Here is a 15,889-nt window from a genome sequence, read left to right as displayed (position 1 = left end):
AAAAAAAAAAACACATCTTAGTAAATAATACCTTCGCATCGAAGCTAAAACAATATTTTATCAGATTTTTTGCATGATTAGTAATCTATAACTCTATTTGTAATCCTATGTTTGTAATTAGTTAAATAATTGAACAATAATGAAATAATGAAGATAAATAAAGTTTATTTACTAAATATTCTGTAGAACAGAATTGTTGATTTTCCAGTGACCACTAAATTTCCCCCAAATAATAATTATAACAAAAAAAAATGCTTAATTTTGTTTAACATTATTTAACTCTCAAGTTTTTAGTGATTTAATATTTTTTAGCTTTATCCCTTATAAGAGTAATAACTTTTTTGCCAACATTCTTATTTAATTTTTGAACCATTATCTTGGAAGTTATATACGTTGTTAAATGTAGACTAAAGACGATGTGTGGGGTTATTTTTTTAACATTAAGTATCACTCTGTTGTGCTACTTTTCCCGCCTAGGGTTTTAAAATATTCATAACTCCTGAACTACTGATTGAAAAGTTGTTATCGATCAGCGATTTTCTAAGTTGAATTATTTTCCTATTTTATGAACTAGTTCGTTTTTAGTTTTAGTTATTAGTGAAGTGGACATAATACCTATGCACTGAGACCTGTTGATCCAGTGTGCACACCTCATACCGAATTGTCTTGATTTGGCTTACACACCTCCTAAATGTTATTACATTTTGCCTATCATTGTATAAAGGGTGGACTATCAAGTTACCCATTGTGAATGTCCAAACATTTCTGTCTTTCCGAAAAAGTTAAGTATCTATCTGGGTCTTAGTTTTTGATATCTTCTTTTTCGGGAAAAGGTTTAAATATGAATTATGTATGTTTTTTTAAGCTACAACCCTTATAAGTGATAAGAGATAATCCATAAAAAGATTTAACAACTTGAAAGTCGAGAAATAAATTATATTTAAATAAGCCAAAAAAGAAATTTTCTAAATTAATTGTATTTAAGAAGAGATCTAGTGGTTAACGAAAAAATAACTATATATTTATATTATTAATTAAAATAAATTTTATGATAATAATTGTTGTTATTTTGATTGAGTATGATAGCTATAAAGTTAAAATTTCTATATTTCAGGAACCTTGCATGCCTAGTTCTTTTCTTGTTTAGATAACTTGTCTGTTTTCTACTTTATTTTTAGGTGACATCTGTTTTTTTTATCTAAAAATTTAATAATAAAATCTTTAAAAGGGATGACTTTTCTATTATACTTCAGTGTAATTGTTATCGAAGATTGGAATCATAAATTTAAGAGTCACATTGGAGAAACGCTAGGCATATATTGAGCAATATGAATTATAGAGTTAAAGTATTTTTTCTTTTACTCATTAAAATTAAAAAAAAATAGCATTACATTTAAATATTTTTATTAATGTGGTCATGCTGATCTAAGCAGATTCTTTATCAATTAAAAACTAGAATAAATGGAAAAAACATTTTACAGGTATAGACTTAAATTAAGGTTTAATGAATAACTTGGAGATATAACTCTCATGCCTTATGATTTATAAAATTTTATTCTAATCAATAAAAATCATATTTATGTTTTCAAAATACTATAAGATAATAATTTTTTTTTTCTGAAATGAGTTATTGGCGTGAAGCCTCAAGTATAATTTTGTTAACAAGATCTCCTAATATTAACAGTTCATTTAAAGTGTTATGTCTTAAACGAAGTAATTTAAATTCATTTCTACCAAATGTTACCGTTTTCCCAGGCGGAACTACCGAAAAGTCGGATTCTTCCCTAGAATGGATAAACATTATACCAGCTCATAACAAACTAGAATTAAATTTAAATATAGTTGGGTATAATGGTATGTAAGTGATACATTGTGCTTGAAATATTTATATATAACATGATTTTTATAAACAGATGAACCAGTATTAAAATTAATTCAGGATAATGAAAAAAATTCTATATCTAAAGATTTTTCCCTTCGTATTGCTGCAATAAGAGAAACATTTGAAGAAAGCGGTATTTTATTGTGTAGAAAAAGAAGTAACAGTAATATCAATACTTCTTTTAAATGCAGTCATTTAGAAATTGAACAAATTAGTTCTTGGAGAAAATTAGTTCAAAACGACGCTTCAAAATTTATTGATTTATGTTATCAAAATAATTGCTATCCTAATATTAGTGCGCTTTTTTTTTGGAGTAATTGGTTATCTCCTCCAGTTGTAAAATCAAAATTTGACACAAAATTTTTCATTGCTATAGTTAATTCACCTACATTTGTTACACCAGATGGTATTGAAACATCCTATGCAAGTGTTAGTATTAATAAAATTAGTATTTAATATATATATTTTATAGATGTATCTAATTGAATAAAATTACAGTGGAATACTCCTGATGAAATATTATCAAAATTTGAATTAGGAGAGGAAATATTAGTAACACCTCAATTTTATGAACTATTAAGACTTAAACGATTTATTTCCATTGAGGCTTTGATTAAGTTTATTCCTAAAAGAATTGGTCAAGGTTGTGAACAAATTATACCTAAAATAATTGTTGTTAAGGATGGCATTCTGACATTACTTCCTGGTATAGTTCTCATAATTATTAAATAAAGTTGGTTTCATTATAATTGAATAGAACTAGAAATTAGTCTTTAAAAATTGATTTTAAGATCTTAATTTTTATATTAAATAAACGAGTACTTATATACTTTTATATTTATGTAATTTATAGTGAAGTTATATAAGCTTGAGTCCTATTTATTAAAATATGTCTATTTAGTAATTCTATGAACAATTACTGTAAAAATAATTCATTATTTTTTTTATGTTGACTTTTTATAATTTAAGTTTTGATATAAAAATATTTTATATAAAACAAAAAAGAATAACTTGGTTTTAGGTGATTATACCGTAGAAACATGTATAACACAAGGGATTACAAATAAAGATATCTAATTGGTTTTTTATGATAATATTCGCAGGTATATAGCCTTTATTATCAATGGTAGTAAGACACATTGTTGTGAATTTATAAATACACTAACTGGCAATACAGAAATTATATCTATTGAAACAATTGGCAATAAACACTCCGTGACTGTGACAGCGATGTCATAAAAAACTAAAAACTGAAAAATAAATATAGTCTAAAAACATATTGTTACAATAGGGGAAATATATTACATCCCTTTGTAATTCATTTTTTTTAATTGTATAAGGACTCCTAACAAAGAATAGCATATATTATAAGAGATCTTTAGGAGTCCATATTGACCTTAGTCGTTCGGCCCTAAAAATAAGCTAAAATAATGCATCATAAATATGTTGCACCAAAAAAAAAAAATGCTCAATATAGCATCTGTAGAAATTGGAGACCTTAATTTGCAAATATACAAGCTTACCAAAATTTAATCCGTACATCAAAAAAATTATACTTCTGTAATTTTATATTTAAAGTGCAAAATGGCCCAATCTGACAGAAATATTTGATATTTTGATTTTAAAAATTGATGTATTGCTTTTAGTATTATTTTATATTCATACACACAAAAACTTTTTCATTTCTCATGTTCACAGGAGATGGAAAATACAAAAATTTAGAAGATGCTTTGCAGATTTATTATGATGCGGATAAAAATTTAAAGGACTTCGATACTACTGTAATGCATCGTATACATGTCACTGATAGGTATTTGCCGATAAAATTAATAATTAACAATTATACATCTAAACATGGACATATTGTACCTTTTACTAAAATTTATCGTTCTAATTTATGAAAAAAAATAATTTTTACTAGTTTTACCTAGTGAGTATTTTAGTAAAAAAAAATGTTTGTTATGAATAGATATTTAATTTTAACTGTTTCTTGACAACTATAACTATAATAATGTTTAAAAATGAAGTACAGTGTTAGAATCTATCTGACAACTCTCATAACTTTTAATTCAATTATTATTTTGTATTAATAAACTATGTAAAATGTATATTTTTTAATATTTAATCTTAACAATAAAAATATATGGTTTTAATGAAGATGCATAGATGCATATTAAAAAAAATATATTTACAGTATAATGTTAATTGTATCAAAAGTTAAATGAGTTGTCAGTTAGATCTGTTCTATACATATATACATAGGGTTGTCTCATCTGGTCTTACATCATCTCTTAATAATTTTTAATCTATTGCATTAATTTTTTTATAATTTTTAAAGTTTTGTATTACGTTAAAAGCATATTTTCATTATTTATGTCTAATAAGATAAAAAATTGTAATNGATTTCTTATTGTTTAATAATAACGATATCTATTATTTTAGAATCATTTTATTCCGTGTGTCCTGAAATATTGAGCAAGCATATTACCAAGAGGTGTGAGGGTTACAATCTAGCCATAGACACGTTTTGTGGTACCGAGGGTAACGTAATTCAATTAGCAAAGAAGTATAAAAAAGTATTGGCGATAGACAATGACTCGAGTTATGCAAAATATTCACTGTATCAAAAGTTATTAAAGATATTATAATCTGATAGAATACCTGTATATGTATACTAATATATATTCAAATATAAATATGTGTCCAATAAGTTACGATTATTTAATACAATGTGATTTCTATTGTTAATAATATAGAATAGAACACTATTTTTTAGGGTTTTTTAATATTAATACTTTAAGTTATAGAAGAAACAGTCAAAATTTAGTTTTTTTATATAAACTTATTAATGGTGACATTGATTGCTCATTCCTTCTTGAGCGTTTACAATTTAAAATACCTAAAATTAGCACCCGAATTAAAGATTTATTCTACGTAAAAAATATTTTTAAAAAAATATTTGAATCTTCTCCCATTATTGTTTTAATGTTGGCGGGTAATAGGGCTGGTTCGGATTTTTTCGTTTGTAGTAATATTGATAAATTTAAATCTTTATACATTAAATAGTAATAAAAATTATTAATTTATAATCTATAATATATATTTACTTGTATTAATTTGTGATTTAATTGTTATATGTTCTTAACTGTTATCATATTTATATATAAATTGTAAATGGAGTTATTTCCGTAATAAAGATATTATTATTATTATGGTAATTTAATATGACAAATTTATAATATAGGGTAACACCGATTCAAACCATATTCAACCTAAAAAAATATTTCCATCATTTAAAATTAAATTAACTGTATTTTATTGTAGTTATTTGTATATAACATATATTAACATTTCTTTGTAAATATGTTTATAGTTTAAACAACAATAATCATTATATATGATTTAAATATTATTTTATTGTTAAGTTCTGGTCAAGGCAAAGTTAAAAATTATAAAGGAATTCCAACAAGAATATTATTTTTTGGTGTACAAGTAGGAGGAATTAATTTAGAAAGTGTAACATTGTAACCAGATTCAATTGCTCTAGTAGCTCGATCTTCATCAACTGCAGCCATACATGAAAATCCTTGCAAAGTTTTTGAGCATTTAGGATCAAAATGTGTTTGATCAGCACAATGGCATAAAACTAAATAATCTTCAAAAGTTAAATTTGTCCTTAATACTTGACTTCTAGGATATTCCAGAATATGATTATCCTATACAAACAAATATTATATATCTTTAATTTTTTAAATAATTTAAACCTACTTGAATGCTACCATAGCAACAAGGACAAACAACAAAAGCTGCATTTTGCAGTATACATTTTTCCAGAACTAAATCTGTAGCAACACCACATCCGTGAAGACACACACCAACCTAGAAATACAATAAAAGTTGTAGTCAACATGTTCAGTGGTTACAGTTATAAACTTATTTTTTCCAACTTTTATAGAAATGCAAAATAAAATTTGTTTCTTCATTTCATTCTATGTTAATTAATTTTCAAATAGTTTTTTATTTGATTCAAGCTAAATTTTCAATAAATATAATATTTATTCTTTTTTAAAGATAGTGAAATCTTCATTCAAATACATAATCTTGTTAAAGTCAGTTGCTTACTTATTTTCTACTTATTATAACATGATTTTTAGAATTTCAACAATTACTTGAAAATCTGCATTGAAATAGTCTAAATTTGAATGAACAACCATAATATTTTTTAATTTTAATTTTTCCACACGATCTTTAGCTCTTCTTAAAGATTCTTCTTTATTATCAACTAATATTACTGTTAAACTTGGTTTGAGGTGAGCTATAGCAATACCGAGATGACCACTTCCACAACAAAAATCAACTACAACATCTCCATCTTTTGCAACCTATAACAAAATAAAGTTTTAATGTAACTCAGTTACATTTACAATTACAATTACATCTAAAACTTATAACTATGAGTAATAATATTATTGACTCTTTTGTACGGACATTACTAATTGAAGATATATTGTTCTATTAAGAGAACATAAAATTATGATAAAATCCATAAAACATAATTTGGGTCAGTACAGATTTTGGTGGATAAAGAATTTCCAAATAAAAGGTTAATTTGTTTAATTAAAAATGACATAATTATCTATATTGTTGATGAGCAAAAAGATGTCCTTTTTTTTTGAACCCTGCAATAATTAATATGTTTGGATTTGAGATTCCGGTCAATTTGAGAAAAAAAAGACACTAACTTAAGTTTGAAAGTATGACACATTATTACACCACAAAAGATCCTTTCCATATTTGACCTCAAGAAAAGCTGCAGTTCTGTTAATTAGAAAGCTGTGGTATCAAAGCTCTAAGTTTTAATTTCATCGGTAAGATCCCAATAATTAACTACTTCAAATATAACATTTGCTATAGATAATCCATTAGAATTTTCAAGTTCTAATTTTTTTATAACTGTTCAATATCATTACTTTAAATCAATTAATCTTTCAATATATGAAGTGACACTTAATTAACTCAAAAAGCATATATAATATTTGTCACCAGCAATAGCTGCAATGCCATTTTTTAATAAAACATCCCATAATGTTAAAGAAAAAACGGTAACATAACTAAAATTGATCAGTGATATTGAGGGAAATGGGACTAAAAATTTTATATCACTTAAAAGATGTTTCAAATTGGTCAAATACAGAAATTAATTATTTTATCACTTAATTTTTTAAACAATTCAACATTGATATCACTTTGGAGTGAGGATGAAAGATTTAAAAATTGTTTAAATATTATAAAAAAACTGAGCGTTGTAAATGATTCATCTAATAGATCTATAAACCTCATATGAAAATATTATAACACTAACACAAATGATAAAGAACAGGAGCAATTAATTTTTTAATGATAGCTAAATACAAAAAATAATATCTGCTGTCAAATAAATCATCCTTCATGGATGATAATTAATTTAAATTAAAACAAAATATTATTCATATTACATATAATACTGTTGTAAAATAAGAATAAAGAAATATGTATAATACTATGTATTTATTTTATAGTATTATTGGATTTAAAGAAACATACAATACTATAGCCTAAATAACACACGTATAATGTCACACCCTTATGTGAATATATATAATTATAAAAATATCTTTGGTATACTTTTAATAAAATATGAATTATACTAAAAATATATATGACTAAGGTCATATATATATTTAGTGTATTGATTAATTTAATTAATAACTCATATAAAAAAATATTTATGCAGTTAAAATGATTACCATAATGTAAATAAACTAAATTTGTGTCAAAATAACCAAATTTACAGCTCGTATGTGCACAAACGATGCTTGAGCATATTTTTTAGTACTTAATAGAAAACCTATGAAATTTCCTGTCAATCGACATATATTTTATATTTATGCTATTTTCTCAAAAGACAATTTTTTGAAAAAAAAATTCCATAATCTTTAAATGGGAAACTTCAATCGCTTATCAACATAGTAAAAATTCAAGATAGGGCACCTAAATTTTGAAAATAACTTTTATTGTACACCAAAGATAAAGAAAAAGTCTTAGGAGTAAGTATTTTAGAAAATGAACAAAATAAGGAACACCTTAATGAGAAATATTTTATAAATTAAATAAATACCTGACGAGGATATATGGAGAATAGGAGTAATAGCCCTCTAATTTATATATATATATATATATTTTTTTAATAGTTCTAATTTGAATAGAAATAATAAAATGCTTTCCTAAATCCTTATATATATATTTTTACATAAAACTATGAGCATTGAAAAGATAAATTTAAAAGACATCTAACAGTTTTTAAACTACTAATACGAGAGGAAATTAAAAAGTAAATTTACAAGACTTCTATAAACCATAGCATAATTTTTAACTTCAAAGTTATATGATCATGTGAAATGAGATGTTTAATAAAACTATTGGATGAAATAATAATATAGTGTTAATTACCGATAAGAATGTTGAACCACTAGCTCCACATTCAATCAATATGGAGTCATACGCTCTATCGTTTACTCAAATTCTTACAGAAAATAAAGTTCACATTGGTCAATATATGAAGAACTCATTCATAAGATATTGTTTTCTGCAGGCTAAAACCCAATTTTGGTAGTGCTTAACTTGATGCAAATTTTTCAAATGTGGTTAATATTTTTTATACATTTCATAAAAATGAGTCTTTCAAACATTTTCATCTCTGTGATAGAAAGCTTCCTAGTTGTTAAATTTTGTATACGATTTCTCAAGCCTGTAGAATTTATTTGACCAAATGAAAGAATAACAACTTTGAAATTTTTTGTCAAAAGGATAAGTATTTTGTAAAAGTTTAGGAGACGCATTATGTCATTTTTGTAAAAATGAGTTATTTTTTAAAGAGGACTTTATTACAGAAAATAAATTAAATTTATTGGGACTATTGCTCTAATGAATGTTCCTTATATCCCCAACAAATCAAGGGATCAAATTTTGATCTTTTATTTTTTTTGTTACTTTGAAGTCTATATTAAACTTAGTGAGAGAATAAATTAAGCATTCCTCTTATAATATTCAGTCTAATTTAAACTTAAGAATTACTTGAAATCTTTAATTACCTGAAATACAGCTTGGATTAAATTTTCTAGTTGTTGAGTTTTTCTAATCAAACGTTTTTCGGGTATATCACCACCAATTGGACATGCTTCATTAGGTAATTCTGACCAATTTATTTTTTTTAAATTATAAGAATTATTTTTAATGTCAATATTTAACGAATCATACAATTGAAGTATATTTTGGACATTTTGTTTAACATATAACTTTGAATGTGGATTGTATCTACGTAAGTCACATTTATATAAAGAATGAGGAGGAACTTCTGGCAATAAATATTCGGTAGGTAATTGGATATAAAACTCTACTATAATATTATTTAAAGCTTCAGTAATATGAAGACGTTCTAAAATAAGTTTATACCATTTCCATGTTAATGGTAAAAATTTGTAAAACACTGATTCACCCAAAATTTTATATACTATATGAATGTTGGGCAAAATAAGAATGTCAGAAAGAGTTGGATTTTCTTCATCTGCAAATCTTACAGCAAAATGTTGAGAATTCTTGTTTAATCTTTTATTAATATTATGTACTTGTAACGGTTGTGATAAATGGCGTTCAAATCGTGCTAACTGTATGGGTAATATATAAGGAGAATTGGAATCAATATGATTTTTTTGAAAAAGTGATGTTATTGATGCGTGAATTTCAACTTCACAGAATTTTGTCCAAGATGAAACTTCTGCACAAGCTGATAAACAACTCTGTCTAAAACCTAGTAGCCATTGGAATTTTTCGCCCAAACTTTTTATCAGCTACAAAATACAAATAGATAGATAAATAAATAGATAAAATAATTATGTAATCCAACAAACCATTCGCAAGGAAGAACAAAATCCTGCAGTACAATATGGATCATTATTACTTTGATAAACTGGAAGAAGGCAATCTGCTGCTGGTTTAGGTAAATTATCTTCAAATATTGTTGTATAAGATAAGTTATTTAGAAGAAATTTAATTATGGGGAATTCTTCTACTGTACTTTTAATCCTAACAAGAATAACTGGAGAATTCACATATTGGCACAAAAAAAGAACAATAGCAGTTCTTAAAGAACAAGTAACATACTTTTCATCTGAATCCAAGTCTATTATGTTTACAAATAAAGAAGATGACATTGTAAGTTCTAAAAAAATGTCAAAATAAAATCAAAATTATTATATATTTGTTTGAAAATTCTAATATTTCTTTTTAATTATATTATATAGTTATATTTTATTAAAAAAAGAGTAACATTAGGAATTTAAAAATAACTTTTTTAATTATTACATACATTATACAACAGAATCCAATTGTTTTTTAATTTTTATCATTAATTTTTTATGGAATTGATTTTTTTTGTGGCGTAAAATACTCAGACCAATAACAGCAAATAAAAATTGATAGCTTAGAAAAATCCAAAAATCTGCTTCTGATATTACACAACTGAAATTATAAATTAAGAACTTTTACAATTATTATATTGAGGGTCTATAATTAAAAGGGACATATAAACCAATATTGAGAGTTTTTAATTATTAGTCTATTTTATTCAATATATGATATATTTTTTAATGTGAACATTATGCATCAGTAATTTTATTGAAAATCATATTTTTTTTAAAGAAGAAATGTATTTTTTCATTAGCTTAAATAAAAAAGGACAATTTTATTTTACCTCTTAAAAAGTAAGAAATTGGTTGATACATTTATTAAATCCTAGAGTATCGATATAACAATGATAAATTCAAATATTTTTAGCAATATAATGAAATAAATTAAAGCATGCTTACATGAAGATGCTAAAATTTTGTTTTTGTTATATTTTAAGTTTTAATATATTACTATACTCATTCCTATACATTAATTAGTAAATTAAGACAAAAATATATTATATTTTTGTAAATAAATTGAATTTTTTATTACAACAGCAGATTATAATTAGTTTTGATTTTCAAAAATATAATGAATGTTGATGAAGAGTAAATAAGGATTTAATTGATTTATACTAATTTTTATGTAAACATTTTTTAATATTCATTAATAAAAAAAATTAAATTTAGCAGATCTACAACATTTCTTCAAATATAAGAGAAAATAAATAATTCAGAATCCACAAGTTTGTATGTAAAACTAATCATTTAATATAACTTTTTAAAACAAAAAGGCACATAATTAATTTATTATTGTACCTTTTCAGTCAATAAAAGTTGTGGATTTAAAGGAAGTACTGGTCTAGTCTTCTTCAAACACTCATAATTATTTACTATACATATTATAGTTAAACTTTAAAATATATTAAATATTTAAAAAATATTATTTTTCAGAACATTCTATATAAAAAGTTGAAAATTTACCGCCAGCTATTAACTCACAGCTATTAAAATATTCGCTTTCCTAAAGTGATTAATCTGATACATAACTTATGATGAATTAACAATTTATATTTAAATATTTTAGTATGTAGATATTTTAGGATCGAAACTATTCTAATATTTTCAACTTTCTATTTAAAAGAGTTGCTACAAATAAACATGTAGAATAATATTTCAAAAATAATATCGTTAATTTATTTACTTACCTCCTGTAAACAATTCCTGTATATTTACATTCTACTGTTTCAATAAAACTTGCATTGATACATTCTGGTCTACTAGAGCAAAATTGACATTTTTTTATAATAACACTATCTTCGTTCAGCCAACATTTATTTGATGAATTTGTAGGATTTTTCACTGTTAGGTCTGTTTCTGTTGAAGGTAATGTGCCAATTTCAAATAACCCAGATGATGAAATCAGTTTAATAAATATAACTAAAGTAAATCTGCAAAGAAAATATTGTAATACATTATAATAAAACCCAAAGTATTTGTACATATATAGAATGTTACACAATGTTCTAACCAATTGTCATAAAAAGTATAAGGATTTTTCAGAACCTTATGAGACACCTATATATATATATATATATACAAGCATTTAGGACAAAAAAATCTAAATATAATTAAATATGTATTCATAAATTATCAACTTCATCAAATAAAATTATTAGATAACCAATATTTTTTCTTAACTATTTTATAGAAATAACTGATTTTATAAATATAAGTAAAAGTATAAACTGAAAAGAAAAGTTTTAATTTAGATAAATAAACTTGAAAACATAACATAATATGCGTATTTTTATAAAAATATTAAAAAAAATATTTAAAAAAATGAAGATTATTTACCCTCCAACTAAAATAACGAATAATAATAATTTTTTAACAGAAAAGAATTCTATAGCCATGACAAATATAACATTTTTTTTATTAAAAAAATAATCTGATTTGTAAATAATGAGTTGTATTTCTAAACTTTCTTCGATAAGAATTTAGTTGTATCACAGAATAAATTTAATTAAGTAAAAGGTTATATTAACACAACAATCAAATCGAAGAATATTCTGCGGTTGGATAAAGAATCATGATGTGTTACATAGATGTAGATAAAACGTCTTCGATTGTTATCAATGCCACTCTTTACTAAGAAATATTGTTTTAAAATATATTCCGCAATGAGCGCTTATAATCATACAAAACAAGATAATGTATCTTACAATATAATATAATGATCGGTACAATACTTAAAAGAAACTGGACGTTATAGAATAATAACAAGTAAAAATTAAATTTATCAGGAACAGTATTCCAGAGAATGAGAATTAACTGTACTGTTTTTTCTCAGGATAGTATTAACTGAGAAAATAATAAAGAAGAATTTATTTCAACGGAAAAATCTTCGTTGCTTTCGATATGCTCAAAATATTGAATATGATTAAATTAGATCATTATTTATCAAATAAGTTAAATATGTATGTTGCCGTTTACAAAAATACAGTTGAGACCCTTATATATAAGGAATGAATTAAAAATTAAAAATACTCATGATTTATAAATCAAGAAATATATGACACTAAAAAATATTGTTGCTAACATAATAATTATTATTACTTTGAGATATCAAGTGACTAACGTTAAAAGAATCACTATGTATATATAACTTACTAAAATTACATATGTATATAAAAGAATATAATTTTATAACAATTGATCAAATGTATTTATTTTTTTACGTTCCAAGGGGGTTCTGTAGCACTCTACCACTTACTACATCTGTCTATGGAAAAGGGTGTCCATTATTATCATCAGTGGTATACCCAAAAATTTTTAATGGTTGACTGGACCCTTTTAGCCTTCCTGGATACGCTGATATTCATTATCGACATAAATAACCCCTAGAAAATTGTACTTAAACACATTTCAAATGTATGTGGTTTTTTTGTCAAAATATTTGGAATTCTGGTTACTAATCAATTTACCCATGTATATTTAGTACTTATAAGTATTTTCCGGTATTTTTATCATTCCTACATTATATCAATCCCGGAAAGAATAGTTCCTAATATTTCACATTCCTTTTAAATACCATTAAATATATGTATATATACATATTAAATACCGACGAGTAGTCGGTCAGATATCTTTTTATATTATAGAAACTGTTTTTAACAAGTATTTAATTCCATCTATTTGATGATAATTACCAAATACACTAAGTTTCGTCTAGCTGGGCCCCTACGAGCCTACAAGCGTCTTCGACGCATAAGCCTCTTTGGGCCATTCTCGTAAGTTTGCCACTGATTCCGATAGTAGTACCTGGTTACGTTGGCCACGATAAGTGTTTTGTAGAATAAATATTACATCCGAATCAGTGTAACAAGTATACATTTGTACATTAAAAATTTAATTATTAGAATCAGTAAAATTTGAAAAGATAAAAAATATAATGTGTTGGGTTACTGACGTTTTCCCCTTGGACGTATTCAGAAATTATTTTAGGAGGGTATTTAATTTTTTTTTTACTTTGGTAGACATGTTATAGAATTTTTTTCATAAAAATCAAAGGGATGATCAAAAAAAAAGATTATTAGGTCCATATTTCTAGAAGTCGCCCAAAAAATATTGATTCAAGGGAGACAATCTTCTATGTCCCCCTTAAATACGTCCTTGGTGTACACAATAATTATTAATATTCTATTTATAATAATTGTAATAGTATTATAGAATAATTACAAAAAAAATCGGCAGGTTATTATTTCTACCAAACATAATATAATTGAAAAGCATTTTATTGGATTTTTTAATATTAAAATATTACAAATTGATGCTTTATTAATAGCAAGAAAAATTGAATTATAAATATTGGAAAAACTATTCTTTTTCTTTTATTATATTTTTTTAGCATACTATTGAATAAATTGTCAATAATTTAATAAATGCCGCCGACGCAAGGTCCAGGATGATTGAACACGTGCCCTGGTACTCACGCGTAACAGTGGCGTATTTAGGATATTATTTTTGAGGTGATATACAGTGTTTAGTAAGAATATAATTTCTAATGTTCTCATTGTTTGTAATAATTGTTCTGTTTCTGCACTTTTTAAATACTATGTAAAGAAAACTTCACTATAAAGAAAAAAATTTAATACCTCTTTCGAAAAAAAAAATAGTATTCACCATGAAATAATGTTTAATATATCTCACTTAAACCCCTTCCTCTCATATCAGAGGGACACTAATTATTTATCGTCCTAGGTCCCTCAAAATTTTACACCGGTACTAAATTTATTTGTTCAATCTAACACATTTTTTAATTGTGTTGATAATAAAAAAACCCAGCACAGTGGAGTCGCGGCATAGTGTGGACGTTGCATAGTTGGGTCCAGTATAGATTTAATCTGACAGTGATTAAAATCACTATCATAAGAAACGCTTCGATGCAAATCTGTAGATAGTGTTTAATTCTAAGAAATTGGTGGATAATTACAAAAGCTGCATGATCTGCTAGTTCCTTATTAATACCCTGATTAAGATAAAGAATGTCGAATGAAAAAGGGATTATTAAAAAATATTATTTCTCATAAAAAAATTGTGTTGATTCATACACTTTTCAATGAGTTGTAGCATTATAAAGTTAAAAATGTAACCAACCCAACCCAACATCAACTCCTATTTCCTTAATTATATCCAGATTAGTAATTCGTTTAATTATCTATTATATAATTTTTATAATTAATTATTTTCAAATTATTATCGATTTTTAATATATTAAAAGTAATCATTTTGAACCAACTTCTTTTTGTCCTTTAAAGTGAAAGTTTAAAAAAAAAAAATATGAATTTATTACCATAACTTTTAACTCAACTTGCAAGTTTGAAATAGATATCATTAAATAGAAAAAAATGAAATTGGTAGAGTATTTCAAAAACAACAATAACACTTATTCCCTTAATTTTACCCCGATTTATAATTATAATATATGAATACATAATAATTACAGTAATTAAATTGAGTATGAAAGTGGTATTCAATAATATAATATTGTAATTTTTACGGAGATATTATAAAAATAAAAAGGAGTTGTATATTCATATACTTTTAATGCGTATACAAATTTAAAGGAATTTATGCAATACTTTTTAATAAAAAAATTTTGTTACTTATGAATAAATACACTAAACAAAAGGAACTTTCATCAGAAAAAAAATATACTTTTCTAAATAAACTTTTCGTGATGTTTTCAAATGTGCAATTAAACTTTTTCTATTACTTCTAAGTTTTAATATTATTACTTATTATTAAAAAATAAGTATTTACATATAAAAAAAAATGTTTCGGAAATACTCCGAGATTTAAATATATGTCAAATTAAAGCTTACAATAAGTACTATGAATTCAAAAAAACCCAGCACAGTGGAGTCGCGGCATAGTGTGGACGTTGCATAGTTGGGTCCAGTATAGATTTAATCTGACAGTGATTAAAATCACTATCATAAGAAACGCTTCGATGCAAATC

At 24.6% G+C, this 15,889-nt stretch overlaps 2 protein-coding genes across 3 annotated transcripts; one reads left to right on the top strand and one right to left on the bottom strand.

The window, feature by feature from the left end:
* The first annotated feature begins 1,487 nt into the window (after positions 1-1,487).
* Positions 1,488-4,279, top strand: LOC126904205 (acyl-coenzyme A diphosphatase NUDT19-like). Its single transcript, XM_050682987.1, has 4 exons — positions 1,488-1,854; positions 1,914-2,311; positions 2,381-2,588; positions 3,581-4,279. The coding sequence occupies exons 1-4, from the start codon at positions 1,623-1,625 to the stop codon at positions 3,781-3,783; spliced, it is 1,041 nt and encodes a 346-aa protein (XP_050538944.1). The 5' UTR covers positions 1,488-1,622; the 3' UTR covers positions 3,784-4,279.
* Positions 4,280-5,174: 895 nt separating this feature from the next.
* Positions 5,175-10,434, bottom strand: LOC126904195 (glutathione S-transferase C-terminal domain-containing protein). Of its 2 annotated transcripts, XM_050682974.1 has the most exons (7): positions 10,287-10,434; positions 9,996-10,139; positions 9,829-9,926; positions 9,013-9,768; positions 6,052-6,264; positions 5,651-5,761; positions 5,175-5,598 (listed from the first exon to the last, which is right to left on the bottom strand). In XM_050682974.1, exons 2-7 carry the CDS (start codon positions 10,129-10,131, stop codon positions 5,332-5,334), a joined length of 1,581 nt encoding a protein of 526 aa, XP_050538931.1. In that variant the 5' UTR covers positions 10,132-10,139; positions 10,287-10,434; the 3' UTR covers positions 5,175-5,331. The 2 variants fall into 2 exon arrangements, with proteins under 2 accessions (XP_050538931.1, XP_050538929.1); XM_050682972.1 differs by having other exon boundaries at positions 9,829-10,137; positions 10,287-10,400.
* Positions 10,435-15,889: the final 5,455 nt, after the last annotated feature.

This window comes from Daktulosphaira vitifoliae, unplaced genomic scaffold (genome assembly GCF_025091365.1).
Source record: "Daktulosphaira vitifoliae isolate Bord-2020 unplaced genomic scaffold, ASM2509136v1 Scaffold_4, whole genome shotgun sequence".
Lineage (NCBI taxonomy): Eukaryota > Metazoa > Arthropoda > Insecta > Hemiptera > Phylloxeridae > Daktulosphaira > Daktulosphaira vitifoliae.
This window is presented reverse-complemented; position numbering and strand designations above follow the sequence as displayed.

Excerpts from the sequence above, each read along its gene's own strand:
- LOC126904205 (XM_050682987.1), top strand. The coding sequence starts at position 1,623 with ATGAGTTATTGGCGTGAAGCCTCAAGTATAATTTTGTTAACAAGATCT. Across the intron at positions 1,855-1,913 it reads AAATATAGTTGGGTATAATG|ATGAACCAGTATTAAAATTA; the intron begins GTATGTAAGTGA and ends TTTTATAAACAG. Across the intron at positions 2,589-3,580 it reads CATTCTGACATTACTTCCTG|GAGATGGAAAATACAAAAAT; the intron begins GTATAGTTCTCA and ends TCATGTTCACAG.
- LOC126904195 (XM_050682972.1), bottom strand. The coding sequence starts at position 10,131 with ATGTCATCTTCTTTATTTGTAAACATAATAGACTTGGATTCAGATGAA. Across the intron at positions 9,769-9,828 it reads TTTGTTCTTCCTTGCGAATG|CTGATAAAAAGTTTGGGCGA; the intron begins GTTTGTTGGATT and ends TGTATTTTGTAG. Across the intron at positions 5,599-5,650 it reads GTTGCTATGGTAGCATTCAA|GATAATCATATTCTGGAATA; the intron begins GTAGGTTTAAAT and ends TTGTTTGTATAG.